Genomic DNA, 27,019 nt, shown 5'->3' on the forward strand with positions numbered 1-27,019 from the left:
GGACAGCTCCGTGAAAATCCGCTATTCCAAAAATTAAAACAGACGCTAAATCGTCTAGCCTGGAATCCAAACCTATTATAGCTCCCGAGTCTCTCTCTTTGCGGAGAGAGACTCGGGAGCTATAATAGGTTTGGATTCCAGGCTATAAATCGTCAGGTAAGCGCTGCTGCTTTGAACAATAAACCAAGCCTTGCTTTGACCCAGCACCAAGAGACCTAGCCTGGATGCCAGACCCCCAAACTCTAACATATCTATCGTTTGATATGTTAGAGATTGGGGGTCTGGCATCCAGGCTAACATAATAGTCAGCAAATTGACTGTGAGCATTATGATTAAGAAGAAGAAGAAGAAGAGGGGGCCCTAGGCCTGTGCGACATGAAGGGGGAGATTCAGAAGGACGTGTTCGGGGCGTGCGGGAAGGACCTGGAGTGCCGTCCTAACGTCGACTCAGTGCCGAGGACGGATCGAGAGACATCCGACAACATCTGCTTCTGTGAATCCTCCGTAAGTTCTTCAGCCTGAGCTTTTGTTTTGATCATTATCAGTAAATAACGTTAGATATGTTAGAGATTGGGGGTCTGGCATCCGATCCAGTCTAGGGAAACCACGTCTAGCGATATATGTGTCGCAACAAATACTTCTTGGTGTACTGTGCGTAGCCTGATTGCAGCCTTTTTAGCTTCCGTCCGCTACCCTAGCTCCGCTGCGCTACCCAAGCTCCGCTGCTTTTGGCGAGGAGCGGAGCTTGGGTAGCGTACGGAAGCTAAAAAGGCTGGCACTCAGGCTATACTGTGCGCACTGAAAATAAGCGAAATGCCGACCCCTAAAACGTATTTTTTTAATGGAGTAACGCAATATTATATAGAGGACAGGAAGGAGGATGAAATAAGATTTGTGAGACAATATTATTTAAGAATTTGTTTTTAAAGTCACCGTAAAAGGCTCACAAGATACCATGAAATCGTTAGCAATCCAGTGAATCATAGACAATAGCACTTCTTCTGAGAGGCCATTTGCTACGTTGTTCCGCCTCACCTGCGCTATTGTGACAGATCTCTTTGATGTTTAGAGTTCCGCCCCTTTTGCACACCTGGCGAGAAGTGACGAGACTTTCCGAGACGTCATTTTCCAACATGGCGGCTTCCAATCACTGGAAGAAAATTTCTGCAGCTGTGAAGTTTGTCTCCAAAGACGTCGCCGCCAGCCAAGAGAGAGCTAGATTAGAGGCGATTGAAGCACAGCACGAGCTCCTTGTGAACGAGATAGAGGCGACTGATGCGCCGCTCGGGCCTGTCTGCAGGTATTTGAAGGCTCGTGATACTTTTTATGTACGAGGAAAATCCATACTCCGCTTATCTTGACGTATTACAAACTTGACAGGGTCCCTCGCAGTTCCACCTCTCTTGGCCAAGTTTGAAAATTCCGCGCTTACAAAATCTGAATCCTCGAGAGAGATAGCTCGGCGGAAGTTGCGTTGCTCCCAGCAGTCCATCACTGCATGCCCATTATATTTCTGTCACCCCACCAAAACACGATCCAACCAACATGGCGGACGGCGCCGACATGTTACGCGCCGATTTGAGGCACAAGACATGGGCACGTAAAAACTCAATAGTTCTCGCACGAAAGGCCAAATCACGTATATAGATGTGTCCTCGTAATGTCAAGACGTTCCTCAAGCCCCTGCAATAAAGCTGGGTATCTAAACTTCTCCAAGAAGCAAGATTTCTCGAGTTAAAGATGACCCATTTTCGAAGGTTTTCCCTATGGTTTAAGTATTACACTCCGGACCAAGAACGCACCACATGGGGGTTTCGCGGCATGCGGTTTGAGGGCGACGCTCCACTGTTTCCGGGTCACACTCAGCGTGACGGCAGAATACTGGCAAGACAAAGCAAAAGAAATGTTTCGTGTTGATTCTGATGACAGTTGACTGTGTTCGGGCGGGAAGCGCGCAAGGAGGCGGCCCACTGTAGTACACGTTTTAAAGTAACGTTAACGATGGCATTGTATATAATGTTCGGGCACACTTTCTAGTTATACTGTTAAAATTTTTGGCTTTTATACCCTCTGAATTATAACTGAAAACCGTTCCATGGACAACGTTAAGATTGCATTATCAAACGGGTTATACCCGCCAACTTAAGACAGGTTTGATACTGTTCTTTAGCAAAACTTCGTAAGTGTTCTATAACATACTTACAATACTTTTCCGTTTCACGTCTGTGCCTATATGGGTGTACACACGCCCTTCAGAAGGCAAGGTTAAAATTGGGTATGACCCAACTCTAAAATGAAAACTTTTCGTTTGACACCTGTGCCTATATGGGTATACACACGCCCTTGAGAAAGCAAGGTTGAAATTGGGTCAATGAAATGACCCAATTCTAAAAGGAAAACTTTTCGCCCTACATCCGTGCCTATATGGGTGTACACACGCCCTTGAGAAGGCGAGGTTGAAATTGGGTCAATGGAATATTTAATGACCCAATTCTAAAAGGAAAACTTTCCGTCCTACGTCCGTGCCTACATTGTTGTACACACGACCTTGAGAAAGCAAGGTTGAAATTGGGTCAATGAAATGACCCAATTCTAAAAGGAAAACTTTTTCGTCCTACGTCCGTGCCTACATGGGTGTAACGTTACACACGCCCTTGAGAAGGCGAGGTTGACATTGGGTCAATGGAATGACCCAATTCTAAAATGAAAACTTTTCCGTTTGACGTCCGTGCCTATATGGGTGTACAAATGACCTTGGGAAGCCAAGGTTGAAATTGGGTCAATGGAATGAACCAATTCTAAAAGGAAAACTATTCTGTTTGACGTCCGTACCTATATGGGTGTACACACGCCCTTGACAAAGTAAGGTTGAAAATTGGGTCAATGGAATGACCCAATTCTAAAATGAAAACTTTTCCGTTTGACGTCCGTGCCTATGTTGGTGTACACACGCCCTTGAGAAGGTGAGGTTGAAATTGGGTCAATGGAATATTTAATGACCCAATTCTAAAAGGAAAACTTTCCGTCCTACGTCCGTGCCTACATTGTTGTACACACGACCTTGAGAAAGCAAGGTTGAAATTGGGTCAATGAAATGACCCAATTCTAAAAGGAAAACTTTTTCGTCCTACGTCCGTGCCTACATGGGTGTAACGTTACACACGCCCTTGAGAAGGCGAGGTTGACATTGGGTCAATGGAATGACCCAATTCTAAAATGAAAACTTTTCCGTTTGACGTCCGTGCCTATATGGGTGTACAAATGACCTTGGGAAGCCAAGGTTGAAATTGGGTCAATGGAATGGACCAATTCTAAAAGGAAAACTATTCTGTTTGACGTCCGTACCTATATGGGTGTACACACGCCCTTGACAAAGTAAGGTTGAAAATTGGGTCAATGGAATGACCCAATTCTAAAATGAAAACTTTTCCGTTTGACGTCCGTGCCTATGTTGGTGTACACACGCCCTTGAGAAGGTGAGGTTGAAATTGGGTCAATGGAATATTTAATGACCCAATTCTAAAAGGAAAACTTTCCGTCCTACGTCCGTGCCTACATTGTTGTACACACGACCTTGAGAAAGCAAGGTTGAAATTGGGTCAATGAAATGACCCAATTCTAAAAGGAAAACTTTTTCGTCCTACGTCCGTGCCTACATGGGTGTAACGTTACACACGCCCTTGAGAAGGCGAGGTTGACATTGGGTCAATGGAATGACCCAATTCTAAAATGAAAACTTTTCCGTTTGATGTCCGTGCCTATATGGGTGTACAAATGACCTTGGGAAGCCAAGGTTGAAATTGGGTCAATGGAATGACCCAATTCTAAAAGGAAAACTATTCTGTTTGACGTCCGTACCTATATGGGTGTACACACGCTCTTGACAAAGCAAGGTTGAAAATTGGGTCAATGAAATGACCCAATTCTAAAAGGAAAACTTTCCGACCTACGTCCGTGCCTATATGGGTGTACACACGCCCTTGAGAAGGCGAGGTTGATATTGGGTCGATGGAATGACCCAATTCTAAAATGAAAACTTTTACGTTTGACGCTCGTGCCTATATGAGTGAACACACGCCCTTGAGAATGAAGGTTGAAAATTGGGTCAATGAAATGACCCAATTCTAAAATGAAAACTATTCTGTTTGACGTCCGTGCCTATATGGGTGTACACACGCCCTTGAGAAGCCAAGGTTGAAATTGGGTCAATGGAAAGACCCAATTCTAAAATAAAGTACTTTTCCGTTTGACGTCCGTGCCTATATTGGAGTAAAGATGCCCTTGAGAAGCCAAGGTTGACATTGGGTGAATGGAATGACCCAAATCTATAATCAAAGACTTTTCCGTTTGACGTCCGTGCCTATATGGGAGTACACACGGCCCTGAGAAGCCAAGGTTGAAATTGGGTCAATGGAATGACCCAATTCTAAAATGAAAACTTTTCCGATTGACGTCCGTGCCTATATGGGTATACACACGGCCCTGAGAAGCCAAGGTTGAAATTGGGTCAATTGAATGACCCAATTCTAAAATGAAAACTTTTCCGTGTGACGTCCGTGCCTATATGGGAGTACACACGGCCCTGAGAAGCCAAGGTTGAAATTGGGTCAATGGAATGACCCAATTCTAAAATGAAAACTTTTACTTTGACGCCCGTGCCTATATGGGTATACACACGCCCTTAAGCCGGCGTCAATATTCATGCGAGCGTCGGCCGAATTCGTAGATCGCCCAAAGCTCGCCGAATTTCAAAATCGCCCGAGCATATTTGGATCAATTTGATTTCTAAAAATCGACCGAAGCCCGCATAATCGACAGAACGTCGGCCGTCCTTCGGCCGAAAATACCCATTTGAAGCTCGCCGACACGTCGGCCGAGCTGAATTCTTGATTTGTGACGGGGGTTTAAGAAGGCAAGGTTGACATTGCGTCAATAGAACGAGGGCGTTGTATATAATGTCCTAACACTCTTTCTAGTTTACACTGTTTTCAGCTGTTATACCCTGAAAATCATAGCTAAGAGCGTTCCTTAAGAACGTTTAGAATTGCATTATTAAGCGGGTTCTATCCGCTAACTTAAGACGGGAAACTCTTGTTTGGAAAAGTTTGTAAGTTCTATTCCATACGTGTGAGTTTTCATTGTTAGGAACTTACGGTCGTACACTGTAAGGACGGAATGTTTTTTGCACTCTTAGTGGCTTTTGTGTAATTTATACCCATATAACCTACTTTCCAAGCAGAGGTCGTGGGGGAAGATTGACTTTTTTTATCATATGCCTCGTTGGTTATACACCCACTTAGGACGGACAATTCTTTTATGTCCGAACTGTGGCGATCCTTTGAAGCGGTTTCAACTTTGCACTCTTAAGGGATTGTTTCTATATACTGGTCCAATTTCAACCTTGCATTCTAAAGGGCGTGTTCATACCCCTACAGGCACGGACATAGGACGGAAAAGTATTCATTTTAGAATTGGGTCATTCCATTGACCCCATTTCAACCTTGCCTTCTCAAGGGCGTGTGTACACCAATATAAGCACGGACGTCAAACGGAAAGTCTTTTATTTAAGAATTGGGTCATTCCATTGACCCAATGTCAACCTTGGCTTCTCAAGGGCGTGTGTACACCAACATAAGCACGGACGTAGGACGGAAAAGTTTTTATTATAGAATTGGGTCATTCCATTGACCCAATGTCAACCTTGCCTTCTCAAGGGCGTGTGTACACCAACATAGGCACGGACGTCAAACGGAAAAGTTTTCATTTTAGAATTGGGTCATTCCATTGACCCAATGTCAACCTTGGCTTCTCAAGGGCGTGTGTACACCCATATAGGTACGGACGTCAAACGGAAAAGTTTTTATTTTAGAATTGGGTCATTCCATTGACCCAATGTCAACCTCGCCTTCTCAAGGGCGTGTGTACACTCATATAGGCACGGACGTAGGACGGAAAAGTTTAAGTTTTAGAGTTGGGTCATTCCATTGACTCAATTTCAACCTTGCCTTCTCAAGGGCGTGTGTACACCAGCATTGGCACGGCGTAGGACAGAAAAGTCTTTGATTATAGAATGGGTCATTCCATTGACCCAATGTCAACCTTGGGTTCTCAAGGGCGTGTGTACACCAACATAGGCACGGCGTAGGACAGAAAAGTCTTTGATTATAGAATTGGGTAATTCCATAGACCCAATGTCAACTTTGGCTTCTCAATGTCGTTTTTACACCCATATAGGCACGGACGTCAAACGGAATGTTTTCATTTTAGAATTGGGTCATTCCATTGACCCAATTTCAACCTTGCCCTCTCAAGGGCGTGTGTACACCAACATAGGCACGGACGTAGGACGGAAAGTTTTCATTATAGAATTTTGGGTCATTCCATTGACCCAATTTCAACCTTGCCTTTTCAAGGGCGTGTGTACACTCATATAGCCACGGACGTCGAACGGAAAAAGTTTTCAGTATAGAATATTGGGTCATTCCATTGACCCAATGTCAACCTTGCCTTTTCAAGGCCGTGTGTACACCCATACAGGCACAGACGTCGAACTGAAAAGTTTATATTATAGAATTGGGTCATTCCATTGACCCAATTTCAACCTTGGCTTCTCAGGGGAGTGTGTACACCCATATAGACACGGACGTCAATCGGAAAAGTTTTTATTTTAGAATTGGGTCATTCCATTGACCCAATTTCAACCTTGGCTTGTCAAGGGCGTGTGTACACCCATATAGACACGGACGTCAAACGGAGAAGTACTTCATTTTAGAATTGGGTCATTCCATTGACCCAATTTCAACCTTGGCTTCTCAGGGGCGTGTGTACACCCATATAGACACGGACGTCAAACGGAAAAGTACTTCATGTTATTATTGGGTCATTCCATTGACCCAATGTCAACCTTGTCTTCTCAAGGGCGTGTGTACACCCATATAGGCACGGACGTAGGACGGAAAAGTTTTCATTATAGAATTGAGTCATTCCATTGACCCAATGTCAACCTTGTCTTCTCAAGGGCGTGTGTACACCCATATAGGCACGGACGTCAATCGGAAAAGTTTTTATTTTAGAATTGGGTCATTCCATTGACCCAATTTCAACCTTGGCTTGTCAAGGGCGTGTGTACACCCATATAGACACGGACGTCAAACGGAGAAGTACTTCATTTTAGAATTGGGTCATTCCATTGACCCAATTTCAACCTTGGCTTCTCAGGGGCGTGTGTACACCCATATAGACACGGACGTCAAACGGAAAAGTACTTCATGTTATTATTGGGTCATTCCATTGACCCAATGTCAACCTTGTCTTCTCAAGGGCGTGTGTACACCCATATAGGCACGGACGTAGGACGGAAAAGTTTTCATTATAGAATTGAGTCATTCCATTGACCCAATTTCAACCTTGCCCTCTCAAGGGCGTGTGTACACCAACATAGGCACGGACGTAGGACGGAAAAGTTTTCATTATAGAATTGGGTCATTCCATTGACCCAATGTCAACCTTGTCTTCTCAAGGGCGTGTGTACACCCATATAGGCACGGGCGTCAAATGGAAAGTTTTCATTTTAGAATTGGGTCATTCCATTGACCCAATATCAACCTTGCCTTCTCAAGGGTGTGTGTACACCAACATAGGCACGGACGTCAAACGGAAAAGTTTTCATTATAGAATTGGGTCATTCCATTGACCCAATGTCAACCTTGCCTTTTCAAGGGTGTGTGTACATCCATATAGGCACGGACGTCAAACGGAATGTTTTCATTTTAGAATTGGGTCATTCTATTGACCCAATTTCAACGTTACCCTCTCAAGGGCGTGTGTACACCAACATAGGCACGGACGTCAATCGGAAAAGTTTTCATTATAGAATTGGGTCATTCCATTGACCCAATGTCAACCTTGCCTTTTCAAGGGTGTGTGTACATCCATATAGGCACGGACGTCAAACGGAAAAGTTTTCCTTTTTTAGAATTGGGTCATTCCATTGACCCAATTTCAACTTTGGCTTCTCACTGTAGTGTGTACACCCATATAGGTACGGACGTAGGACGGAAAAGTTTTGATTTTAGAATTGGGTCATTCCATTGACCCAATTTCAACCTTGCATTCTCAAGGGCGTGTGTACACCCATATAGGCACGGGCGTCAAATGGAAAAGTTTTCATTTTAGAATTGGGTCATTCCATTGACCCAATGTCAACCTTGGCTTCTCAAGGTCGTGTATACACCCATATAGGCACGGGCGCCAAACATAAAAGTTTTAATTTTAGAATTGGGTCATTCCACAGACCCAATTTCAACCTTGCTTTCTCAAGGGCGTGTGTACATCTATATCAGGCACGGACGTCAAACGGAAAATTCTTTCATTTTAGAATTGGGTCTGCTTTCATGAAGGTTGCCTCCAGAGTGCCGAAGCCACCGTCTTCTTTGGGCTTCTCCAACTTTTCCCGGAACTCAGCCCTCTTAGTATGTCTCAACTGCTTCTGAGCATATACAAGCTTACCGCAGCGAGCACAGACACTTTTGGTGACGTATGCCCGGTAGGTGTCGTCTGTTCCGTACTGGGCGCCCAGTAAGGATCAGTAAGGAGCCGGTTAATTTGCACTGCATGACAAATTCTAAAATAAGAAAAGTATTCTAACATATCTTTGGATAGAACGTGAAGATTGACCACACTTCCGCGTTCGGCTGCAAGCCCTTCTGCTACGACCCGGAAGTAAATTACGCCTGATAATGCTGAAACGGTAGCACGGAAACCCCCATGCAGTGCGAAATCTACGACAGAATTTAACACAAGAAGGCTCATTTTGGGCCAACTTTGAGTGTGCAAGTCTCGTTCGAAAATCATATTTGGATCTCCAAGTGTATCGCAGGAGCTTGGACAGCTTCTTGACATTACGGGGACACATTTATATGCATGATTTGGCCTTTCGTGCGAGATCTATTTAGTTTTTACGCGACCATGTCTTGTGCCTCAAATCGGCGCGTAACAGACAGCGCAGAGCTCCGCACCGAACACGAGCGCATTTTGAAGGAGATAGAAAGCTCCGAGCCAGGGCTGGTTGGCGGGATATTGAGGTAAACATGTCGTAGACATTTTCTGACGAGATACACGTAGGTTTGTTGTGCATTTCTTTGCGGTATGACGCCCTTGCAGTGAGCTCGCAGGGGTGATGGGAGGGTCGGTGCTTACACTAACGATAGTGCAAAATAGGATTCCTGGTGCCAAGTAACTGTCATACGTAGTTTAGTGGGATAGAACTAAGACTCATTTTGATTACAGCCTACTAAGCAAAGAGTCAGTAGAAAGTACGCCATGTGTCATGGTAAATATTTTGAGGTTGCTTGTTTGCATGTACAAATATGTGGAGTCGAAAATCGTGACGATCAACTTCCTGTTCTGTGCAGTCAGACCCTCCCTCCCCAGAGGACTGCATTGGTTAGAATACTAGTATCACGTCATGCTATTTTTGGTCCGGTAGAGACTGAGTGTGTGGTTAGGTCAGGTTCACAGCACATGAAGAGGACCAAGATCAAGAATGTGAGAACAAAGAGTGGTCATAATTTGTTTTGATGACTTCATTCATAATTTTGTTCAGTATTTTAAAGACAAACAGCTTGTGCTGTCCATTCTCTCCTTCCAGTTCCACTTACTGTTCTGTCATAGTGTCAGTTTGGACCTCGCCAGTTGTTGAAATTAAGTGCATTAATAATGATTAGATTTTCTGATTAAAAACATTTTTTGTATTATACCTCATAGAATAATGTTACTGGAAATAAAATTTTTAAATGGAACACAACTTGACAAGAAGATTCCAGGAAACTTATAGCTACAGACCAAGGACATTATATAATGTCCTTGCTACAGTCTAACCAAATACGTCACATATAATGTGTTATTACAGTCTACCCCATCTGACATTCCATCATGTCAATGAATGACAACTTTTAACACACCTTGTTGCAACAGTGCATGCACAAGGTCCTAAGTATTGTTCCATCGATCAGCTGAAGATAAGGGGCTGTCATGTAAAGTCATTTAAGTTAACTGCCTGTGAAAATTGGCAATCAGGCAGAAAACTTGCCATTTGTGTCAAAGTGGTTTCTCTCGCACTCACCATTATGGGTTGATGTGCTTTATTTTTGTTGTCCTCATTGAGATTGAGCCCATTTGGAGAATGTAACATATATATGTGTTTGTACACCAAAGTCTTGCTACTGCTTTGCTTTAGTATACATGTACATACTATTACTAGTACTGTATTAGTATACTGTATACATCGTGTATGTTTGAGTTCTAGTAACTGTTGTTTAGCTTTGCATCATATAAATCATTAAATGAGCCATAGTACATATAAAAAAGCCAAACCAAATTAGACCGTACAAATTAAGTTGAATGTTGCCTGTTTAGATATTCCACAAGGTTACTTTTCTGTGTTTATTCATCCATTGTTGATACATGTGTATATAATCCTCTTTAGTAATTAATGGAAGAAACGATTTGACATCCCAAACCTAATGTAACTATAGTGTAATCAAATTGTAAGCAAATTTTCATCTCCAGATGCCTTCAATCCCTCACCAACTGAAAATAAGTTACAATTTGTTAACAGAAATTGGTATTAAGTGTATATGCAAGACTGCTTATAACAAAATAATCATAATAATTGATTTATTGATCGTTATATTTCCTCACTACATTAGGTCACAGAGCATGAAATAATTTACCAAATATAATATCCTTTTTCTTTTGGTCAGTTTTAGTTTATTGTGAGGATTAATTTTTTTTGTGACAGGTGCTTTCAGGGTATTCCAGCTGTTGACCTTTCAGGCCAACTTCATGTTTACAAAACTTGAGCGGACATTTTGTTCTGTTGTGCATGTGACATGTTTACTTTGTGGGTGGCAGACCTTCTCAACTTAGGGTTAAAGTTCACCCTTTCAAAAAGCTGATTGGATAGGAGAAACATTTTGGTTCTCATGGAATTCTTCATGGAAAAATAGATGCAGATTAAACACCCTCGAAATTGAAGTACATTACATTTGCTGTGTTATACCAGCAGAGATTACTATGTCCAAGTATGGGATCACATATTTTTCATGTTAGGGTCAGACTCAGAGTTTTGTGTCTTTGTTCTGCCATGTATATCCCGGTCTGCACCGCTTCAATGGGGGGCCGTGACGGTTCCTCTCTGTGTGTTAAGAGAAACCGGCTTCGGCGACACTTAGGAGGTCATGATAATGATATGCTAATAAGCCTGCGCTGGCGATGGAAGTATATTTTCCTCATTCTGAAACGTTTGTGCAATTGTCATTGAAAGTTGTCGAATGTTTCAAGTGCAATGGCCTGCCACCAGTGGCTGCATCTTTGACCTTGACCCGATCAACGTGCTCGGCTTGCACTACAGCCCGTAGGTCTAAAGACAACCGAAACGGTATCGAACCAGTTCGCATAGGTATAAGCATGGCAAGTGTAAAGTGGGCCTAACAAAACATAGTATGATGAAGTAACAAATCAAAATCAAAAAAACAAAGCTGCAAATTAACTTTAGTACAATAATGATAAAATATTGTTACCTTGGTTGATAATGATAATGATAAAGTACTTCAAGAAAATTTAACAAACTAGTAAATGTATTGAACAAGCAAAGTAAAAATTACAAGTCAAGTAAATAATGAAGATAATGGAATTTGGATATCAATGATTATAAAACAAAATGAACAGTTTCTAAGTGGTGAGACCTGCAAAAAAGACATGCATGTACATGTATTGGCAGCTTCAGTCAATCAGTGTTCTGAGTCTGACTAGGTGATTTTTTGGTATCACATCTGACATCTTGCCCCAGAGTTGTTGTTTTTTCCCATCTAAATAAGTAAAGACTAATATGCATAGTATGCTATCTCTAGATCAGACTTTTATCAAAGATATAGAGCTTACTGCAGCCATAGTTCACAAATATTGGTCACTTATGGCAGAAAATTACCCATGATCCAATATGGGAGACCACCACATCGCCATTGGAACTATGCCATGATCGTAAAATATTCTTTAAACTGATCATCAAGGGTAAAAATGCCACCTCCGCTTTTGACCTTTTGTTGTTGGTCCTCGGTAAATGTTAATGCTCCTGCTATTGCTATTGCTTTTTGTAAGATTTAGGTGACAACTTGTTGGTAAGAACTGTGTAGTGTGGGTGTTATTAACACTTTTGCTTCTGAAACTGTTGGTTTTGTTTCACAATGAGTTCCAGATATCCGTTGTGTAAGATTCCATCTCTTGACACTTGGTACTAATAGAAAGGTGTTAAATAAAGCAACCATGGTTCACCACACCATTTTAAGTCACCCTGTACATTGTATATGACTGATGAACTGATAAGTGGACTTTTCTTGACCATGTGCCCTTCCCAATGGAGCCTCATTACTTTCATATGATACTGTCTCAGTGGAGTATATGTATATCTGCAATCTATGATATCATCATCTCCTATCTGGCCACAGACTTTATTCTAGGCACTGATTATTTCAAAATCAAAGCATCGCCAGTATGTGGTAAATAAATTAAAAAGCCTGTGATGTTTGGGTAGTGACATGTTAGAGCTACAGGTGAGTGAGACATGTTTTATCACAGAACAATCTTGGCCTTTTTTGTTCCTGAGCCACCATATTGATATTTGTTTTTCCTCCCACCAGAGCTGTCTATGACAATGAGGGACACGAGACATTCCTAGAGAAGCTGAACACCAGAATACGTAGCCATGACCGTGACATTGAGCGCATGTGTAACCACCATTACCAGGGCTTCATCGACTCCATCACAGAACTGCTCAAAGTTCGCTCCGAAGCGGTCAAGTTACAGGTGAGACATGCAAAGCGGGTCCTTTCTTTTCTGCCATGCAAATTTGCTTGCTGATGTGATCTTCAGCAATAGCAGTTCTGGACCCATGTATTGTCTTTCATGTTGTTTTTGTCCTAAGTGCACATTTTGTTTATGATTGTGTAGATATTGAAAACAGAAGGTAACTTTTTTCCCTAAATGATGTGGTGTAGTACCAGTGCTGTATAGGAACATTTGTTGGTGTATCTTTCTTCATGTACATATAACACATGTATAATTTGCCTGTTCCTTTCAGAGTTTGGTGACAGAGAGCAATGCAGCATTACAGGAATCATCAAAGGAGGTAAAAAACGAAACTGTAACAGCATATCTTATTTTGGTGTTGGATAGTCATTGGTGTCGTAGTCAAGCTAATGTTTGTAATCGATGCCACAGCAGTAGTTTTGACTACATAATAACTTTACAATGATTAATGCCATCCCTAAGAGTAAGACATGTCCTTGCTTATGGTTGACCCACTCCAGGCCTTTTATCTTGTAGTAAACTTCCTATACGAATCAGCATTGTCAACCAACATATACTATTGGCATTTTCTCTTTGAAACAGCTACTTTAAACTTATCTTAACTTCAATGTTTCATGAACACAGTGCATAACTTGAGCCAAGTACTTTCATACACAAGTCTGCTCTAAAAAATTAAATACAAGGGATTTATAAAGGCCTTTAGTACCAAGCACTATTACGATAGTGATGTTGTTTGTTTTTGTTCCAGCTGGTGAAGAAAAGTGAGGAGCTCCTACAGTGCAGGAGAATCCAGAAGAACATCACATCTGCTACAGAGAGCCTGTCCCTCTGTCTGCCTGTCCTGGAAATGTACATCAAACTCAAGGAACAAATGGACCAGAAAAGGTTAGCTTCAAAAATATTGTGTGTTTATTATGTACAGACTGCAAATAACAGACGTCTTCATTGATTTTGAAACAACTTCGAAGGGATTGGCCATTGAGTTAGCACTTATCATAACTGAAGCTTAGTGTAACATTCTAGGCATTATTTCTATAGAGAGAATATATTGAGAAGAATACCAGTGGAAATAACTATTGATAAATGTACCAATCTTTCTTCCACTTTGAACTAGATCACAACATATAACAGACGAAGCGTAAAATTGATATTCTGACAGTGCATTTATCATTTTTCCAGATATTACCCAGCCTTGAAGACTCTTGAACAGCTAGAACACACCTACTTACCAAGAGTAAGCAGGTGGGTCAGTTGTTGTTTCATGTGGCATGAAGGAAACGTCATGTCATTCAAAAATGGACTTATCATACTGTAATGGTCGGACTAATCATGCTGTAATACAAATGATTTGCAGGTGACTGGAGCTAACAAAAACTGAGTAGGAAATATTGTATATTCAGTTATTGTCCTTGTGATCCAATTTTGCTGTAGAAGGGGAAATGAGGTTTTCACAGTTGAAAGAATTCTGTAGTACACATGCACTGTTGTAAATTTTGAAACGCATGTTTGCAGTGTCAAGAATTTGCGGTGAAGCGTGTGTGAAAATAAAATCACAGGAACATTTCAAGATTTGCAGTATAATGACTTACTATATATTGTTGTAAGATATTGCTAAAACATGGTGTATCACAGATGCTAAGGTTATTTCCAGCTCTTCATGTGGCTCTAGAAAGATAGCTGCTTTAAATAAAGGTATCATTTTTGCATCTATAATTTTTTTCAGGTATCGATTCTCCAAAATAATGGCTGATGCCATTCCAAGATTGAGAGAAAGCATCAAAGATGCCTCCATGTCAGACCTGAAAGATTTCCTGGAGAGTATACGTAAGCACTCTGAAAGGATCGGGGAGCATGCCATGAGCCATGTGAGTCATGTTTTAACTTGTACATGTATGTGCTATAAATAGAATTGTCAGTTATACTGTTTCACTTGTTTCTAGCTTTGTTTGCATGTATTCTGTACAATTACTTTCACACTACCACAAGGGATATTCCAGTTGGATCTCTGTTTGGAAAAGACAGGAAAGAGGGATGAAAGATCAGAAATGGTTAATGATGACAAGTTTGAACAGCTTTCTGTCTGACTCAACTGTTTTTAGCCATCATTCATGAAAGTCAGTTCTTTAAAGTCCATGAAAAATGCATCATTACCATATAATCTAGGAATTGTTATCAGCTACGATTTTTCTGCAGTAAGCTGTTGAATTCATTCAAATTTGAATTTTGTCAATTATCATTATGACAATATCTCGTCCTTACCCATTATCCCTGGAAGAAATGACGTTTGCTGGACATGTTGGTACCATTGTGATTTCAAGGCCCTTAAACAGAAGGACCTGGACAGAGTGCTTGTGAGGAAGTACCTGATGAAGAAGTCAGGTAACAAGAAAGTACAGGAAGAGAAGAAGGACACAGAGGAGGAGACAAATCCATTTGGCAGTGAGGATGGAGAGGAGGAGGATGATGATGATGATGATGATGAAGATGAGGATGAGGCAAGTTTTACATCTAATTTGAAGGTTGTAGCAAACACAGTAATTGTTGTAAGAATTACAGTACTTAATATATTTCTTGATTTTAAAATGATAGATAGATGTCAATTGATTTATAGCACAGATTATACCAATATATCCTAAGAGATTAAATATGATTGCTGAATACAGAATGAAAGATAGACCTATGTTTTCAAAGGGAATTGCTTGTGATTTGTCCTCTATTAGAAATGCTATTGTGTAGATAAATTCATACTAGCTGTCAATAATTCTATGGTTTGAATGTGGTATGTTCCTTTCAGGAGAGGAGTGCTCAAGATATGATTGACTTTTCCCCAGTCTACAGATGTATGCACATCTATTCCGTGCTGGTGAGACAACCATTGCACATTTCCTCATGGCTGTAATTTTTGTAGCTACTCTGTAGTTATATGTACATAGTGGATGTCTTCATGTGCAGTTTAAGTTGATTTGTTTTTGTGTCCTTGTCTGGTCATATTCACCTCTGATGTAGTTCTCACAGAAATTGCTGGGTGGCGCTCATGTTTATAGCCCTTCACATGCTAATGCAAAATATTCTCCCATCCTGGCTTACAGGGTGCAAGAGAGCAGTTTGAAAATTACTATAGAAAACAGAGAAGAAAACAAGCCAGACTGGCACTTCAACCTCAGTCCAACATGGTGAGGAAACAAACATTGTCTAATACAGTGCTGATTTTAACTAGTCATGACCATTTGAAATTAGAATTGACTCTTGTGTTATCTGCCATAGCATGAATATCATAGGTTTCCATCTTCCATGCCATATAGCTCTCTTGAACAGGCTAACAATACATTCATGTACTGAACTATCAAACCTGTGTCTTTTGCATGTCGATAGCATGTTGGTATGAATATGCTTGAGGTAAATCACATTTTGTTATGAACAAGCGGTTAACTTTTGAAATGTAGACATATATATAAAGCCTTCATTGATTAGTCTCAGTTTGTTCTTGAAAAATATAAAGGACTTTAGACCTCAGATTTGTTATCAAATGGTTTTTCTTTGCAATTAAGTTACAATGAGGTAGAATATCAGTGCCCAGTGTAGCAGTACTATTGTCGAAATAAATAATAGATTAATTCAACATAAGATTAAGACTTTGCAATAGAGTTATGGAAGAAAAATTGTTGTTTTTTTGTTCCCTACAGCATGAAACACTGCAAGGTTACAAGAGTTACTTCCACCAGATAATAGGGTAAGTACATGACCTCACTGGTACATGTAGGTACAGATGGCATTGCAGAGTAAACTGAACCCTTACAGTGTAGTACAAATATTCTGTAGCTTTGTCACTGCTTCCCTTTAGAGCTTTAATCTGAAATTCTAAAGCTAACTTTAGAATCTTAGACAAGCGATATGGTTGATCATTTTTTCCATTTTACCATTATTCCAACCCATGCAGGGTGCTATTGTTTTATACTGTTTATGCAGTTGATCTTTTACTCTGTTGCCTTTGCAGGTTCTTTGTTGTTGAAGACACAGTGATGAACACCACCCAGGGCCTGGTGTCCAGACAGTTCATGGATGAGCTGTGGGACATGGCTCTCTCCAAAATCATTGCTGTGCTCAGGACTCACTCTGTAAGCTACCTACTAAACCTAAGTCCCCGTACACACATTGATGTTTGTTGATTCATTACAATCTTTCCTGGTTCAAAACTTTAAATAAAGAGTCTGGAACAGATTTTGTTTGTTTTTTCTTTCTCCTCAGGCGTACTGCACTGATGCAACACTGATGCTGGAAATCAAGAACCTCATAGTGCTCTTCTCAGATACATTAGCAGTAGGTATCAATTAACATACAGACTAAATGTGACTAAATGTGCTGTTTTGTGTCCTGTAATTTACCAATAGTTTGCCTATGAAATAGACACAGGTAAACAACACTCCTTTTCAAATAGTGTTTTGTGTTGACTAAATCAGATGAAAATACATTGGCCATTTAGTATACCTATAACTTAGTATAAGGTAGCACCATATGATATGATATACATGTATTTCCCCACTTTGTTCTGCGCAGGGTTATGGCTTCCCTGTATCCCAACTGTATGACCTACTCATGGAAATCAGGGATCAGTACAACGAGATCCTCATGAAGAGATGGTTGCAGATATTTAGGTACAGTATAAAACATTATTCTGAATAGTACTAATGTGATTTGTGACTGTATTTCTGTTATTGACACAGTTTGGCATAGGATGGAAACAGCTTGTACCCAGTGAAGATGACAAATAAAATGTACTGTCCCTATACAGAGAGATCCTGGAGTCCGACACATGTGCACCTCTCTATGTCACTGATAAAGAAGAGTACAGTGAGATCATCCGGAGTTTTCCTTACCAGGACGAAGCCCTGGAAAAGGTGGGTAGTCACAACTACAATGTCCTGTTTTGTGGTAAAGCTGTCAAATAGGTGGAGATAAAGAGTAATGAATTAAATGATGTCATCAAGATTAATGGCTTTTCAAGTAGAGGTCTTTCAGTAAATGTTGGTGTTTCCTTTTTCAAAACTGCATGGAGAAAAATTCAGGACATTTGAAGACATGTTTTAGGTCTTGAACTTAGTATGTTTTGATGCAGTTTCAATTGTGAAAATTCCTCTCGACATGTATGTATAGATAAATTATGTATAGTCAAAGACATTGAAATGTTCCCTGTGACCATTTCCCTGCAGGAGGACTTTCCCAAGAGGTTCCCCTTCTCTGGGTCTGTACCTCAGGTGTACAAACAGATTAAGGAGTTTGCCTATGCCTGTATCAAGTTCTCAGAAGATCTGAACTTAAGGTTAGTATGTCTGTATGTTGCCTTATATGAGTAAGATGTTATTTTTATCATGTTATTTGACTGAATTGCTCAGATATTGTCATCTTGACAGCAGTGTAGCTTTTCCATCAGCTGTCTGTGACTTGTCCCAAGTGTCTTGGTCCTGGTCCTGATTGGTTCTTTATATCTGTTTCGCCGGTAGGCTATTGGTGAGGGCTGTCTTTGGTACTGATTGTGGTGGGGATCATTCCCCGGTTCTGTATAGCATCATACCTGTCCTTAGTGCTGATTAACCATCTGTGGATCACCCCCTGGTTCTGACTAGCATCATACCTGTCCTTAGTGCTGATTAGCCATCTGGATCACCCCCTGGTTCTGACTAGCTGCATAGCTGGCCTTGGCGCTGATTAGCCATCTGTGGATCGTTCCCTGGTTCTGACTAGCTGCATAGCTGTCCTTGGTGTTGATTAGCAATCTGCGGATCGTTCCCTGGTTCTGATAGGTTGTATAGGTGTCCTTAGTGCTGATTAGTTACCCGTGGATCAGTCCCTTCTTCTGATTGGCTGCATAGCTGTCCTTGGTGCTGATTAGCCATCTGTGGATCATTCCCCATTTGTTTGGTTGCATAGCTGTCCTTAGTGCTGATTAGCCATCTGGATCACCCCCTGGTTCTGACTAGCTGCATAGCTGTCCTTGGTGTTGATTAGCCATCTGCGGATCGTTCCCTGGTTCTGATTGGTTGCATAGCTGTCCTTGGTGCTGAATGGCTGTTGATTGTTGTAGCTAGCTGTTTGCCCATTAGTATTGCTATCTCTAATGATGCTTAGCTACTGGAAAGAAATCCCCCAGATTGGATTTTGATTGGATGTCTGTCCATGATGCAGCCTGATCGATTTCTACAGTAATGTTAGCTTGTGCTTGATTCTGTGCCACATTGTTGTAGTCACACAGAGATCGATGACATGGTGAGGAAGTCCACCAACCTGCTGCTAACCAGGACTCTGAGTGGCTGCCTCACCTCACACATCAAGAAACAGACATTGGGGATGGCAGAGGTATGGGTCTGTTCTATTTACAAGATACAAGCTTTGTTTTAAACCTCATGTAAACAGATTATTTATGAGGTCTCCTAACATTGGAAAAAATGTGAAGCTACCTATAAAGCAACTCAAGAGGCATTGGATTGTTCTTTTTCTGATGACATTACAGTGTATGAAAAAATAGAGAATGCAGCTGTTTCAAGCAAGGTCTATTTCACAGAGTAACGTTGGTTGGGGAAGTTTTTGTTACCAACTGAATTTTTCGAAATACTCGTACAAGTTTCCTGCAAAGTATTCCTGACCATTCATTTTTTTTTTATAACTGACCAGCTCAACTGAGGATTGATGTTTTGTTTGTGTGTTTGTGTGTGTTCCCAGCTGGTTCAGATCTCCATCAACACGACCCACCTGGAGACGGCCTGTGTGTACCTGGAGGACTTCATCTCCAACATGACAGGTGCAGTCGGGGACAGTGTGCACACAGCCAGGCTGCAGGGAACCAATACATTCAAGGTCAGCAAGCCTTAGGAATTAGTGAGCTAATAATTAAGATATGGTAAATCTTGAAATGTCTGCGCTGGTTCGGTTTTGCTGTAACCTCATCATTGCAAAATCATGGCACTGCAAATATGTGTTTTCATTGTATTACTTCAGAATTGTTATAACTGAAAACTTAAAACACCACCAAAGCCTTTCCCCTCTTATCTTAAAATTTAGTCCCCGAATTCACAGTAGTCCTACAGATAGATTTTTAAGGCAGCTATTAGATTATATTCCCTTCAACCATTCATCATGTTCAAAAGTTTGAGTGGTCCCAAAACCTGTGAAGAAAGCATTGTGGTTTACCCGGTACACTGTACAGAATCATACCCTTTTTTCACATTCTTTTCTCTTTATTTTTACAGGACACAAGACAAGAAGCTGAGAGTCAGATTTACACAAAACTCAACACCAAGATTGACGAATTCCTGGATCTAGGTCTGTGACTTGAGTTATCTTCAGCTGTCTTGCAACAATTTGAATGATGTAGAACAGAACTAGAATTGCACTTCTTAGGTTGTAAACTAATGGTATTTTGTATGCCAAACTTAATTTCAGGGCAATGGTTTCCAGGATTGTCTACTGCTCTGATGGTGTAATATTCTTTCGAATAAAATATATGCATAAGGTGTTGAATTTATCATAAAAAAGTATATACATGTATCATATATTTCATATCCTGTTGGTGCGAAAAGAAGACACCTCAGACTCCATGTTAACGTGATTAAAGTTGTCTTCCCATCATTTTTGGGCTGCTATTTTTATTAAACATTACGATATGCAAAGTAGAATTATTCATGTAATCATACCCGCAACAAACAATTACTTAACAGAACTCTCTCCTGCTTTAAACTGTTTCCATCCCACTCTTTGTTTTGGAGCTCATGCTATTGATTTTCATTGTTACAGCCATCATTTTATTATTATCTTAGCTTATGAAAATCCATTTTCATCCATGTCATGTCATGAAGTACAGATTTTGTGGATGGATGGTGTGAAACTTGTTTCCTCCCAGTAAGCAAATTTCCGTTTGATGTCTAAGTGAGAAATGTTCTCTGCCCTGCAGCCTGCTACAACTGGACCCTACAAGAGCCCCGTGGTCATGCCAGCGGCTATCTGATGGACCTGATCGCCTTCCTGCAGAGCACATTTGCCGTCTTCACCAACCTTCCTGTAGGTATCACTGAAGACCACAACTGATACATAACTCTTCTGACTTTGATACAATCAGTTTTCATCCACCTGTACTTTTTTTTACACCAGACACTCTACTCATTGTAGGCCACATGTGTTTATGAAAAATGCCTTCATTATATATAGTGACATGTATTACTTGGCATTTTTCTGCAGATTGTCATTTCAATACTAATCAATCTTGATCTTACTTCCACACCTTGACAAACCTGTTGTATGAATACCTTGTCATAATGTCCATCTTTGTACACATCACAACGATCTGAATGTGAAAAGGAGATGTTGTGTTGTCTGCAGGGTAAAGTGGCTCAGACGGCGTGCATGTCCGCCTGTAAACACCTGGCTTCCTCCCTCATGACCTTCTTATTGGACAACGAGGTCAGGCAGGTCAGCATGGGCGCGCTGCAGCAGTTCAACCTCGATGTCATCCAGTGTGAACGTGAGTCATTTCATTCAGCTCCAACCTAAAGAGGGGGATGAGGGCAAAAGCCATTGTATTGTGCAATGACTGAATATCACAAAAGATGTAAAACCTGTGACACATTCTTCGGTCAACTGCTCCAAAGATGATCGGGTATGTGCGCCTGAAGCAGTTTGATTTTTTATTTCACTGTAATGCAAAACTCAGCAATTTAAAGGTTGTTCACAGGGATAATCCGCCATCCTTTACAGTACATTCAGGTGAAATCAAAAAGACTGAGTCAGATTAAAACACTCATCAAGTAGAGATATGTTAAAATACTGTTGCATAGATACAGACTTTTTGCTATCATTGTACATAGGTGTGATCTGGGGTACTGAAGCTTATGACTGTTCATAGATCATGATCATTTCAAATCATCCTTTTTGTCACTGCAGAGTTTGTGGACTCAGAGCCAGTGCCAGGTTTTAAGGACGGTGCTTTACAGATGACCTTTGTTGAACTCAGACAGGTAAATCAGCTGGTTGTACCAAATGTTTTCAGCTTTGTCAGTAGTAAAATCATCTTTCTATAATTTGAAGACAAGCCTTGCTGACAGTTAAGCCTATCAAATTGGTACTAGTATCATGTTTTCCTTCTGAATTAAATGAAGAAATAAATCAACCTAAGAACAACCTTAGTACAGCCCAAAATGCAAGCTATTTTCTTTGGTATGCAGATGAGTGCCATCTGCTAAATGTAATGTTTGCAAAGAGCATTCAAAATTAACAATGGGTATCATGTCGATACATCTAGAGTAAATATGAGTGTTGGAACATCAGCCTCATTTGTGCAGAACTTAAATGTACTGCTAGGTGCCATGCAAATAATGAGCTAACTCACATGGAGTCATTCTTTTTTTGTGTACACCAGCTGTTAGACTTGTTCATGGCATGGGACTGGTCACTGTACCTGTCAGACTATGGCCAGGAGAGGAACAAATATGTCAGAGTGCACCCTTCCACAGCCATCACCATTCTAGAGAAGTAAGTTTGTTTATTCAGATCTCCATTTGTGAATTAAATCACTTCTCATCCTATACCAACTGAAATGCACAGCAAAATATACAACACAAATTAAATAAGGCAAACTCAAAATCAGAGTGGCGGGGGCCAGAGGCCAAATGATGCAAATCAAAACATAATTTTCTAATTACTGTGATGAAATAAGTAAGTAAGTAAGTAGACAGTAAGTGCCTGTTAGATGCTGAAACATAATATTATTATTAAGTAGACTAAGTGTCATTCTGGGGCAAGAGAAAAACAGAACATTTCAACCATAGTTGCCAACACATGGAATGATGCACTACTGTTGAACAAGACTTTTGACTTCTCAGGCATGTCTATTCCAAAAATATATTTTTCATTGAAAGGGACTATCTTTTGGGCAACTATCTGCAAAGTTTTGGTAACTGTTTAGTTGTTTGTAAAACTCTGTGCTTTCACATGTTTTTGTAAGAGGTTATGCGTCAATGTTTTTACCTTCAATTCAGTAAATGAAAAAGTACATGATATTCATGATATGTAGCGATTTGCATTTACCCAAGACTTAAAATTCTCTCCTTTTGCATGACAGAATGAGAGAAGCTGACAAGAAGAAGAATCTGTTTTCACTGAAGAAGAACGAGAGAGACAGAAGGAAGCTGCTAGATGCCGTCCTGAAACAGCTGCGACAACTTGTGAATGGAGGCAGCAACCGAATACAGGAGTAGTCATGACATTGTATGATATGAAGGCACAGGGTGGGGAGGGAGGTGGAGATACTCTTAGTTCAAAGAGGTAAAAAGTAGCTTCTCATTGAAATTTAGACAAAGGGGTGAAAAACAATTGGGTCCATAGGATTGCTTGAAAAGCTAATAATTCTTGAATTGTACATATTGTAGTGCCTCAATTATGCGTTTTCAGAAGAGAGATTGCTGAAGAGAATGTTTCGCGAAAGGGTTTTCATTTTGGTGCAAACTAATGGTATCATTTATTGCTTCATGTAGCGTTAGACCTGGGACAGCATACTCACAATTACAAAGACTAAGGAAAAGGGGCTGTATGCCTATATCTAAAGAAGGTGGCAAGGGTTGAATGTAAAGGGAAGAACACACTTTCCATACTGACCTGTCCCACTGTCAGTACTCTCTAGAAGCTCTCGAGCATGACCTGCCAATGACAAAGCCGTACAAAGTGCATTTGTACTTTAAGGTCTGAGGTCTGGTTGTTTTTGAAGACATTTTAACTGTATTTGCTTATCCTAGCTGCAACTCTAACCAAAAGCAAGGGTGACCCTCTTGTATTCTTTGCATGCAGTTTGCTTACAGCCATTTGCAGACAATGAGAACTTGCTTGGGACATGCAAACAGTCTGCAGGTATGTGAATGAAATCTAGATTTAAAAGGAATAATAGCCAATAGAAGTAATGGGACATGTGCAAAGGATTAGAGATGTTCAAGAGACATAGAAATGTATGGTGCAACAAGGGATGGAAAAGGCATGGATTGCAGTGAAAATTCTGTTTGACCATCCTGTGCGAAGGCTTTGATTTGATTAAGTAGTGTTTTTGCTGAGCCTGCGAAATCTTTATGCCCGTGTTAGTTCAAAATTAATGGGCAAAAAAGAAAGATAGTTCAGAATGGTAGGCTGAAAGGTAATGCATATGGTTCCAGCTAGATGCAGGGCACAAGCAATGTGAAAGATAGGTATTAATTAAATTGTCCGAGCCAATTTAAAGGTGTCTAGTAGATGTACAGAGTAGTTGTAAGGTTACCCATGATGTGACAATTTTATATATTAAGCCAATATATATAAGCCATGTTCAAATCCACTGTCTATGCACATCTTGTAGCTTGCCAATCATGATACTGCTGCAGTCACAAATGCATGTTCATCCAGCAAGATACTTTTTAATCTAAAATTTAGATGATCATGATAGCCAGTTGCAAAATTGGGCCAAGCATATTTTATTATACGAAATGACAAAAAATTACATTGTATAAACACTCAGAAGGCTATGCTTGTGTGGGCTGAAATTGTACCGTGTACAATGCTACTAGTTGAGATACATTGTGAATGTTTTATTGTCATAGACTTTTGAATGCACAAGACACTCACATATATCACTAGACACAAGACACTATAATCATCAGTTTATATATTTAGCAAGATATGTACATGTATGCTGTCATCAAATAGCAGACATTTAACAGTGAAAGTTGCAAATCCAACTTTTTGTTGTCAGTTTGATTTTTTTTCTATTTCAGCATAGTGTCCTTGATAACAATAGTTTATGTAACCTATGAAAATTAGGATTGTTTGTATACACTCAATCAATTATAATGTATTGGGCAACTGTTAGGATCATGTTAGCATTCACTGTGAATTAGTTGTGAGAATGTTTCAATCAAATGAATTCTCAGTGCAAGTACATACCTATGTGGTAAAAGTATGGCAAAGTTAGCAATTGTTTTATGGTAGCTATTTTTTATGCCTCTTCAAAGTCCTTGCTACAGCTACTATGCAAAGACTTCTGTTAAGATTTCATTATGAGTCCTCCTTATTTTCCCTGTACTATGTTCTTATCCAGGGGAACTGGTATTGGCTCTATGTGTAAGATTCTATTCAAAATTGCTTGTTGGCAGCTGCTGGCATCTCTATTCTGAAGTCACTAAAAATTGTTATAAAATGTGACCATAGTGCAATCAACAGTTACTGTAGGGTAAAAAAAATAGGAGAAAAATGCAGCTGTCTTCACTATTTGATAAGCACTACATGTACTTGTCTTTTCATCCTTGATTTTTTTCATCAGACAATATGCCTAGAGTACTTCCTGTTAAAAACCATTCTTCAGTTCCACATCCATGACACACAAGTCCTGTTTGAAAATTGCAGGAACATGGAGACGTAAGTTTCTAGGCATGTTTTATCAGAACAAATGTCCTATGATGGCTGTAGCATCTGTTACTAGGCTAATGACAATGGACATGATTCTGTCTATGCCACACTGATTAGAAGTGAAGATGGGGAAATACTCAGACTGTTTTCTTCAAGTGTGAGGAGAGAAATTGCATATATGTTGCAGGACTGAATGCAGCTGCAGGACATTTCAACGCCTGCAGATGCAGAATCCAGTGGATGATGATGATGATAATTTGAATGATATGATGCAAGTTTAGCATATAGATTTTGAATGTGCCAGGGAGATAGGGGTCAACCTTTGTGAATTAATATTATTGCATGCTCTGATATGGATTGGAAATAATAACCATCCATCCTAACATAACACTGTATGCACATAAGATATTAATGAGGATGCACCATGGGGTGGAGTTCCAGACATGTCACAATCATCTATCTTTTCAACATGTAGCCTGGTCACCCCTCGGCAAAGCCTTTTTGATTCCGGAAGGCTGTGCCGAGGGGGTCAGGCCTGCTTGAGAAGGGTAACCCTGCCCTGTCTGTTAAACATGTGCCTGTTTCTGTCAGTCTTTTTAGTGGGTCTTTCGCCGCCCAGGGAGTGAACTAATTGATATCAAGCCAGTAACCCACCCCAGTGCATGCTAATCTGTCTCACTCCCAGCACCATAGAGATACCAGGGAGCTCCTGAAGGTTACCAGGCTACTTAACATGGGACATTAAGAGACTCCCCAGAGTTGATATGAAAGATTTTGTAATGACCGCCTCCCATCTGGCTTATACTGCCATGTTCGTTACCTCAGCAAGGAAAACTATATTTACTTGTCCCAATTACTTTTGATGAGTTTTGCTTTTTAGTATTTTTTTCCTTGTTGAACAAAGAATGGTACTTCTCTCCTTGGTGACATTGTACAGTGTAACAAACTGTACTGTATTGCAGGGTGTACCATTTGCTAGGCTACATCACAATGTGCTTTGTAGGATCTCATGTGGTGTACATGGAGAGGAAACAATATCTCTCTTTACAAGTAACACACTAAGAATTTTGTCATTACACTTGTAGTGGGATGATTAAATTTTCAACATGTTTCTTTGTCATTTGTGTTAACTTGGTGGATGATAAACGTGTGCATGCACATACTGCTCTTCATCATAAGTCTAGGCTCTGATCATTATCTCGGCCATTGTAGGCTATCTTATTACATTTCCCTTAGACCAATTGTAGTAAGGGAGAGTAAGCCGATAGTCATGCTGCACTCTGGGAATAGGATAATCTGTCATTACACTCAGTTGCAAGGTGGTCTTGTAGTAAGAGTTGTTGACATGTAATCTAAAGGTTCACAGGTTGAATCCCTAGTAAGCCCCAGTGTTGTGCCCTTGGAAATGTGGCGCTTTATATACCTACGTGTATTTCCTTGTTCCATTTAGTTGAAAACGAATACTTAGCTTTGTATAGGGACGTCTTCCCGGATGGGACATAAAGCGGAGGTCCCGTGTAGAGGATAGCCACGCTATGACCACGTTACGGATCCCACCTCACTTATCAAAAAGAGTAGCTATAGGGGTCCATCCCGGTGTTGTTGGATCAAACTATACAGACCGGTCTTGCACAACCTTCTGCTTACAGTACAAAACTGGTATGTTACACCTAGATGCAGTTTACCACTTATACAAAACAAACACACAAAACAAAATTTAAGTCTCTACAAAGACCTGGAAGTG

At 40.5% G+C, this 27,019-nt stretch overlaps 1 protein-coding gene across 3 annotated transcripts; it reads left to right on the forward strand.

Annotated features, from left to right (window-relative positions):
- Nucleotides 1-1,106: 1,106 nt before the first annotated feature.
- Nucleotides 1,107-26,383, forward strand: LOC136430798 (exocyst complex component 6B-like). 3 transcript variants are annotated; one of them, XM_066421754.1, is made up of 24 exons: nucleotides 1,390-1,565; nucleotides 9,003-9,083; nucleotides 12,699-12,864; nucleotides 13,139-13,186; nucleotides 13,616-13,752; nucleotides 14,047-14,109; nucleotides 14,591-14,732; nucleotides 15,186-15,362; nucleotides 15,662-15,730; nucleotides 15,957-16,040; nucleotides 16,551-16,597; nucleotides 16,862-16,982; nucleotides 17,113-17,184; nucleotides 17,422-17,519; nucleotides 17,657-17,762; nucleotides 18,075-18,184; nucleotides 19,107-19,218; nucleotides 19,582-19,716; nucleotides 20,109-20,181; nucleotides 20,810-20,916; nucleotides 21,235-21,376; nucleotides 21,796-21,869; nucleotides 22,271-22,383; nucleotides 22,973-26,383. In XM_066421754.1, exons 1-24 carry the CDS (start codon nucleotides 1,546-1,548, stop codon nucleotides 23,106-23,108), a joined length of 2,433 nt encoding a protein of 810 aa, XP_066277851.1. In that variant the 5' UTR covers nucleotides 1,390-1,545; the 3' UTR covers nucleotides 23,109-26,383. The 3 variants fall into 3 exon arrangements, with proteins under 3 accessions (XP_066277849.1, XP_066277851.1, XP_066277850.1); XM_066421752.1 differs by lacking the exons at nucleotides 1,390-1,565; nucleotides 9,003-9,083 and adding an exon at nucleotides 1,107-1,300; XM_066421753.1 differs by lacking the exon at nucleotides 1,390-1,565 and having other exon boundaries at nucleotides 8,735-9,083.
- Nucleotides 26,384-27,019: the final 636 nt, after the last annotated feature.

This window comes from Branchiostoma lanceolatum, chromosome 3, assembly GCF_035083965.1.
Source record: "Branchiostoma lanceolatum isolate klBraLanc5 chromosome 3, klBraLanc5.hap2, whole genome shotgun sequence".
Lineage (NCBI taxonomy): Eukaryota > Metazoa > Chordata > Leptocardii > Amphioxiformes > Branchiostomatidae > Branchiostoma > Branchiostoma lanceolatum.

Bases quoted from the DNA above. Each gene is read 5' to 3' on its own strand.
- LOC136430798 (XM_066421752.1), top strand. From the start codon at position 1,134: ATGGCGGCTTCCAATCACTGGAAGAAAATTTCTGCAGCTGTGAAGTTT. The intron at 15,731-15,956 runs GTGAGACAACCA...CCTGGCTTACAG, and splicing joins TGCACATCTATTCCGTGCTG to GGTGCAAGAGAGCAGTTTGA. The intron at 21,870-22,270 runs GTAAATCAGCTG...TGTGTACACCAG, and splicing joins CCTTTGTTGAACTCAGACAG to CTGTTAGACTTGTTCATGGC.